We start from the raw sequence: 8,415 nt of genomic DNA, 5'->3' as shown, positions 1-8,415 counted from the left end.
TATGGACAGAAATCTCATATCCGTGTTATCAAGGTCAAAGGCCATAACAGGTACCATGTGAACTCGTACAGGGAGGGATTTGTTTTTAAACACAACCTGTCAATCGTGTCAGATTATAATTTGACAGTAATGACCTGGACAGATTCAGAAATAAACTCAATACTACATGTATAAACAGGGCCCCGAGTGGTCTAAAGCACTCTCCGTTACGGATCACTGCCATCTCACCTCTGTCTGCGTGGGTTCGAGTCTATGATTCGGCTAACATGGGTATGTAAGAAAGCTCGCCAGTACTTCTCGTGCGTCGGTGGTTCTTCCCGGGGTTTTCCCGGGTTCTTCCTCCACCATTAATACTGGCCACCATGCATAGCCTATTGTGTGCTGAAATACGGCGTTAAACCACACAACAACAACAACAACATGCATATCCAGGGCCCCGAGTGGTCTAAAGTGCTCTCCGTTAGGTTTCACTGCCATCTCACCTCTGTTCAAGATTCAGATTCGGCCAATGTGGGCAAGAACAACAACATCCCTGGAGCTTGACATTAGGTAGTGTTAAAATTCTTAAACTGGATCATACCTCCATAATATAAAGACGGTATAGAGGGTATAATTAAGGTAAAAGAAAAGCTGTAGACACTAACATTAAGCTCAAAGTAAGGTTTAATGAATAGTACAATGCAACATCCGACTTGAAGGAAAAAGAAAGACAGACTTGCAACAATAGTTTAATTTTCTGATCAATCCAAACATACTGTACATAACGATGATGAAAAGAAAACTAAGTAGTAAGAATGGTATATTTTACTGAGCATGGTAAAATATCTCGTCACATTCAATGTAACGGGTTTGAAATTCCTTGTGGAATAACATTTATTTTCATATAGCAATTAAACTGTAACCTAGTCAATCTATTATGTTGGATTTTCATCTTTCTATCAATCACTCCTCTATTAGTCACTGCAGCCAAAACTGTCAACAAATAGAAATCTCAACTAGATTACAATCCAACATCTGATGCCTGAAATTTAATCAAAAGAAAAAGATAAAGAATAAATTGACTTAATGGGAAACAAATACAGGACATGACTGTGTTCAATGTATTTATAATCATCACAACAGTCCAGCATGAACGTACAATCTAGTAATAAATTCAACCCATACCCCTACAACAATGTAACAAATTCTCTTGAGCTTCTTAAGCTCCAATGAATGAATCTCACCACTGTATGTCAAGGGCATTTGGATCACTTTGGGCTTTTCTGCATTGGCTTGAAATGTCAGCTGAGTGAAAGAGTAGACTTAAGTATTGAAAAAATAAGAACCAAGAGAAAGCCAGTTGAGTACTACTACTTTAATATCATTGGTCTGCTACTTCATTTTCACCAGATGCTTATAGAAAATTAAAGATGGCAGCAAATGACCCGAAGTAAGTTTCTGATCATGATTATACTGTAAGATGGCGGCAACTGACCCGAAATAAGTTTCTGATCATGATTATACTGTAAGATGGCGGCAACTGACCCGAAATAAGTTTCTGATTATACTGTAAGATGGCGGCAACTGACCCGAAATAAGTTTCTGATTATACTGTAAGATGGCGGCAACTGACCCGAAATAAGTTTCTGATTATACTGTAAGATGGCGGCAACTGACCCGAAATAAGTTTCTGATTATACTGTAAGATGGCGGCAACTGACCCGAAATAAGTTTCTGATTATACTGTAAGCAGTCCTTCTCACACCAATGAAGCGAAGTAGAATCATTTTAACAAAAGGCTTTCATAACCAAGTGGCTCTGATTCATTCCAACACTTGCCAACCGTTGAGATTGGCAGACATGTAAAGTCACTGCCAAAAAAGCCTCAAGTACTGCACATGCTTGTGACATAGGATGGTGACAGTGTAAATCCATAACAAATTAAAAAGAAAAGTATATAATATACCTCTGGTTCAAAACCTTACTCATGTTTTTATAAACATTTGAACTTGGGTGATCCCCATAGTAGTCATCTCTATTTATAAAGCACCTGTACACAATGGTCTGGTATAATAAATTTCATTAGAATATAATTTAGTGCACATTTACTTTATATAACGGTCACCTGCTGATACAAGCCACCTAGGTCACCTGCTCATAAATGTCATGCTCTGCTGTTCCATGTGTGATTTTAACGACAAGTTTGACAATGCAAGAATCATCTGTCATGACATTAGAAATAAATGTGACCTTTTTCTGGTGGTACTAGTACCTACAACATACAATTTTGGCAATTGTGCCCTACATGTGAAATTACAACAATGCACGTTCACAAAAATAATCAAGCTATCAGGTATGTACTGTACATAATCTATATACAGATATTCAGTAATTTGAAAATAAATATATTTGGGATTACGCATGGTCTGCAATGTTTCAATGTTTGTGATGCATGAGGAGAGAGCTTCAGCTCAAAGTAGCACTTCATGCATAATTGTTATTCTTGTATGATCAATCACTGGATACAAAATATTTGAAATCTTGCAAAAAGATGTTACAGACAAAACTACTCAAGCAGCACATAAAACTTCAATGCTGGAGTACGACTGATATCAAAATTAGGCAAACAGCAAACAAACTGAAACTGGCCTGATCATGTAGGAATACTTAAAGGTACAAAATGTTCTGTTGTGTTACAATATGATTGCACTCTCAGGGAATTTAATGGAGAAAATACTTGCTATTCCATTAAAATGTGCGAGTTTCAGAGTGTGAAGATTGTGATATTTTGTAATGTTTTTCTCAGTTACCACAACCTCTGCCTCAAAATACATGCCCCTAACCATGCTCTACCACAGTGAATATATCATAGTTCCAAAACTGCTGTGCAGATCAGCAAACCACCCCAATTAACATCCCAAAGTTTGAAGTCATGAAAAGTTGTAGTAAGAGTTAGACTACATTATGAAATCACTGGATCTTATATACAAATAAATATATACAAAAGTGTCTGATAGCTTTTGTATTCCTAAAAGTTCCAACCCTGGGAATTGGAAACTGTTCTCTCTCCAGTTTCCAACCCATGGTTATTGGAAACTCTTGTGTCCCCACAACTTCCACCACTTGGGGGAAAGTAAATGATTTATCCCTCCAAGTTCCAACCCTTGGGATGGTTAACTGTGCACATCTAGAAAGCACTCCAAATTATATTCCATCAGTTATTTCCCTTGCTTGCAAGGTACACTAAAAAGAGAAAATGATCAATTGTACAGCATATGAACCGTAATGTGATTTGTGATTTGGATTTTTAACATAGCTTTTAACAATTTTTCAGTCATATCGCTACGATGTCTGGTATGTGGCAATTTATAGTGATGTCAAGCACTGAGGCATCATGCCACAGACATCTAGCATGATGACCCACCCAGTCAAATTATCCTGACACTAGGCCGACCAGTCCTAACACTAACCTCTTAATGCTGAGTGCCAAGTGAGGCAGCTGTTAGTACCATTTTTCCCAGTCTTTGGTATGACTCGGCCTGGGACGAAACCCACGAACTCCCACATCCGAGGAAACGCTCTAACCACAAGGCCACTGGAGTGGTTGCATATGAACTGAAAACTATTTCTAACTTTGCAGAATTTCATTAGTATATATAGATCTTAACCACAATTTAATTCACTAACTATCTAGATGATAGAATCCTATTTACAAGGCTTCATCCAATTCTGATCTAAAATAAACTACTGATAACTAATCAGATGCAAGACTTAGTATATTTCATCATCACCTATACAATATCCTACCTTTCCAAATCTTGACAATTCACACCTCTCTCATCATGAAACAACATTCCACCATTTGTCTCTCTCAGTGCAGGAGTTTTTTTTACACTGCCCATGTTGATCAATTGACTATATTCATTCTGATTCAAGATCAAACACAAGATACTAACTGAATGTCCAAGCATTTATACATCTTCCGACTAAAACCGCTCTGTCAGTGACAAAGCTAGAAACAAGACATAATTATTTTTGGCACATTAAGATTCTAGCTAGCTCAAATTACTTTTGAAAACACCGTTCAGAGTCAATGAAGCATTACAGTCACAAAGAAGTATCAAATACTGTGATGAGAAATGAAACAGAATACCAGGATTATTTTCCAATGAAAAGTAAATGACTGCAAGTTCACCTAAAACACGGACTGTTCATATGTATAGCATTATCAAAGCTTTTCCACATGCTGATTACTTTCATCCACCATAGTGAGTCGACGAAGCACTGACCACTGTCTAGTCACAAATTATGAAATCTTGATTAAGATTAGCAATATAAAAGTAAATAAAATGCAATCGGATACATTAACTTATTCTTCAATTTCATGTTGAACATGTTACCAGTCTCTTGTATTTCTGGTTCAGTCGCAAAAGAAAACCATCACTATGATGAAACAAAATGAGTTTATTTGCAGATTAAATAAAAAATCATGACTACCGAGGTTATTTCTTAAATATGGCAAGTAACAATGTGGTTACAATGTAACAAATTCAGGATTTAACAAGGAAATGGCATGTGTCGGCAGCTTTAGTGCCATGATCTTATTGTCAGGTGGACCAAGTTTTAAAAAAAATATTTTTGTTCTACCATAAAAACAGCACTCCATCTTGAAAACAGAATAAAGGGGTTAAAAAAATGCATATTATACATAACAAAATGCAGCAGGCACAGATTGACAGGTATTTTTCTATTATTAACAGTGGCTGTGTCTGATGGCAGATCAGCTTCATCTGGTCAAATTCTGATCAGCAGTTCTTGAGACAAAAGTTATGTTTTTCTTTATTTTTAGTAATGGTAACCACATCTAAACCAATGTGGAAGAGCTTCATACCTGGATACTTTCTTCCAGATATGGTCAAATTCTGATTAACAGTTCTTGAGACAAAGGTTAAGTTTTTCTTTATTTTTAGTAATGGTAACCACATCTAAAATAATGAGTAAGAACTTCATACCTGGATATTTTCTACCAGATATGGTCAAATTTTCCAGCAGTTCTTGAGAACAAGGCACTAAAGGTTTATCTACTTTCTGTAATGGCAGCCATATTGGATGGTAGATCAGCACCATGTGTATGTTTTATCAACTTTTGTCCAAATCTTTTAAGAGCTTCTTGAGAGGTCATCATGTTTTCTTCGAATTTTAATATTTGAGAACATGTAAATAGTCAGTGTGAATGGACCAAACATGACTGACAAGGCACACTGGAGGGCTACAGCTCACTTTGCCATATGGCCAAAGAAGCAAAAATACAGCTGGACTAGTAACATTCAAAAGACTGAGATTGACAGTCACAGGCTTTCTTATATTACTCGTGCCCCAACAAAAAGTGATGCTGACATTTAATTTTGACCTAAATATAACTGCATGGGATGCACAACACTTTCTCTGCAGGTGATAATACATTCTCTGCTGGTGATGCATAACACATTCTCTGCTGGTGATACATAACACATTCTCTGCAGGTGATACATGACACATTCTCTGCAGGTGATACATGACACATTCTCTGCAGGTGATACATAACACATTCTCTGCTGGTGATACATAACACATTCTCTACAGGTGATACATAACACATTCTCTGCAGGTGATACATAACACATTCTCTACAGGTGATACATAACACATTCTCTACAGGTGATACATAACACATTCTCTACAGGTGATACATAACACATTCTCTGCTGGTGATACATAACACATTCTCTACAGGTGATACATAACACATTCTCTACAGGTGATACATAACACATTCTCTGCTGGTGATACATAACACATTCTCTACAGGTGATACATAACACATTCTCTACAGGTGATACATAACACATTCTCTACAGGTGATACATAACACATTCTCTGCTGGTGATACATAACACATTCTCTACAGGTGATACATAACACATTCTCTACAGGTGATACATAACACATTCTCTGCTGGTGATACATAACACATTCTCTACAGGTGATACATAACACATTCTCTATCTCTACAGGTGATACATAACACATTCTCTACAGGTGATACATAACACATTCTCTACAGGTGATACATAACACATTCTCTGCTGGTGATACATAACACATTCTCTACAGGTGATACATAACACATTCTCTGCTGGTGATACATAACACATTCTCTACAGGTGATACATAACACATTCTCTACAGGTGATACATAACACATTCTCTACAGGTGATACATAACACATTCTCTGCTGGTGATACATAACACATTCTCTACAGGTGAGACATAACACATTCTCTACAGGTGATACATAACACATTCTCTGCTGGTGATACATAACACATTCTCTACAGGTGATACATAACACATTCTCTACAGGTGATACATAACACATTCTCTGCAGGTGATACATAACACATTCTCTGCAGGCGATACATAACACATTCTCTACAGGTGATACATAACACATTCTCTGCAGGTGATACATAACACATTCTCTGCAGGTGATACATAACACATTCTCTGCAGGTGATACGTAACACATTCTCTGCAGGTGATACATAACACATTCTCTGCAGGTGATACATAACACACTTAAGGTTTATACCTCTATCACAAATGTCATACAATAAAAAAAATAAAGGAAAACAAAAAGGAACATCTATCATCAGACTTGATGCTTAAAATACAACTTTCACTGCCACATATTGTGTTGATGTTAAATAAAAGTGTACCAAATTTTATCCCTCTGTTTCAAACAGATTTTGAGCTATAATGCTGAAGGAAAAAAATAAAAAAATTGACATGTGTCCTTGACTTTGGAGATACTACCCCAAATGTGGTATTAAATATTACCTTCCAGTGATGACACAGTTATATTTTGTGCATTTTTATTTCAAATAGCTTTAAAGTTATAAAGCAGACAAAAAAATGTGACAGAAAACTTAATGTACTGATTGTAACCTTGACCTTGAAGACAGGACTATTAATGAGGAATTTGAAAAACAATCCAACTTAGAATAATGATCCATGACTTTTAATATGAAGTTAGGATCCCAAGTGTGGTATTTTATACAATTTCCAGTCATGAAGTATGACATACTATCTCAAACAGCTTTAAAGTTGTACAGCAGATATTAAAATATGACGAAAACTTTCAATATTGACCTCACATTGTCCCCGAAAAAAGAACCCTAAAATATGATATTTCACACACTCTACTCATGATATATCATGATAACCAATTTGTATCTATTTATCCCAAACTAATTTAAAATTACAGAACTGAAATAAAACCGTGATGGATAGATGGACTGACAGATAAACAGAAACATTTTTATGTCTCTCACTTTTTTTTAAAAGTTTGGAGACAAAATTGTTTGCCGCCAAATGAAACTATAGCTTCAATCAGTCAATATAAATACATATGAACAAACATAAAGCAAACTTACACAGCAGTGAAATCAAAATACCTTTCATACAAGTATCATACAAGATTCCTTTGGACAATGAGATCCTTTAAAATTTAATGTAAAAAAAATTTAAACAGCGAGTCACTGCACCAGATCCTGTCTTATCTCCCATAATGATCATGTTCTGTCAAAGGGCTCCACTGATATCTAGCTAGCTTTTTCAACGGACTTCTACATATTGTACCTCTATTCATTGGTCACTATAACAGCCAATATTATACAGTTACATGGTTGCTTGGTTTGAAGTTATGCACAGCTCTTTATTGCACAGTTATAGTTTCATCTGAACGTATTCATTGTCTTCATCATCTTCATTGTCTTCTGCATCATGGGAGCAACCACTTTCACAGCTACAAATAGAAAAATGACCTTGGTGATAAAGTTGAAAGTGTGCTTAAATGAGAATTGTCACAAGATTCCAACGAACATGATGAAAAAGTTGAAAAGTTTGCTTAACTGAAAATTATCACAAGATTCCAAGGAACATGGTGAAAAAGTTGAAAAGTTTGCTTAAATGAGAATTATCACAAGATTCCAAGGAACATGGTGGTATTGCTAAAAGGTGTGCTTAAATAAGAGTGATCACACATGGGTTCCAAATCATGTTGTGAAAGATCTGAAAGGTATCTCTGAACAACAATTATCATGCATAAGGATTCTAAGGAATGTGGTGAATGACCTTAAAAGTATGCTTAAAAGTAACTATCACAAGGGTTCCTGGGAATGTGGTGAAAAAAAGCTGAAAGGTGTGCTTAAACAACAATTATCACACTTGTGTCCCAAAGAACATAGTGAAAAAACTGAAAGATATGATTAAACAGCAATTCCCACGCAAGGGTTCCAAGGTGCCTCGCCTGCATATTGTTGTATGATGCGTATCCTCTGAATCTGACTTGCCAAAATACAAGACACTACATCTATATGGAACTATTATAGAAA

General features: G+C 36.1%; 1 protein-coding gene across 2 annotated transcripts in view; it reads right to left on the bottom strand.

The window, feature by feature from the left end:
* Positions 1 to 715: 715 nt before the first annotated feature.
* Positions 716 to 8,415, bottom strand: part of LOC149783143 (uncharacterized) — a 50,990-nt gene continuing 43,290 nt past the window's right edge. The window contains exons 11-12 of one of the 2 annotated variants that reach the window (XR_016413559.1): positions 4,871 to 7,826; positions 716 to 4,186 (exon numbers count right to left, since the gene is read on the bottom strand). Coding sequence is in view for 1 of the 2 variants with exons in the window: in XM_089931369.1 (XP_089787495.1) it covers positions 7,756 to 7,826 (71 nt within the window). In the remaining variant the exon portion in view is untranslated. Of the gene's footprint in view, positions 7,827 to 8,415 lie in introns of both variants that reach the window. The other variant, XM_089931369.1, reaches the window with a different exon arrangement.

Source organism: Sinohyriopsis cumingii, chromosome 14, assembly GCF_028554795.1.
Source record: "Sinohyriopsis cumingii isolate HCF-2022 chromosome 14, ASM2855479v2, whole genome shotgun sequence".
Lineage (NCBI taxonomy): Eukaryota > Metazoa > Mollusca > Bivalvia > Unionida > Unionidae > Sinohyriopsis > Sinohyriopsis cumingii.
Note: the sequence above shows the minus strand (reverse complement) of the source record. Positions and strands in the feature narration are given on the sequence as shown.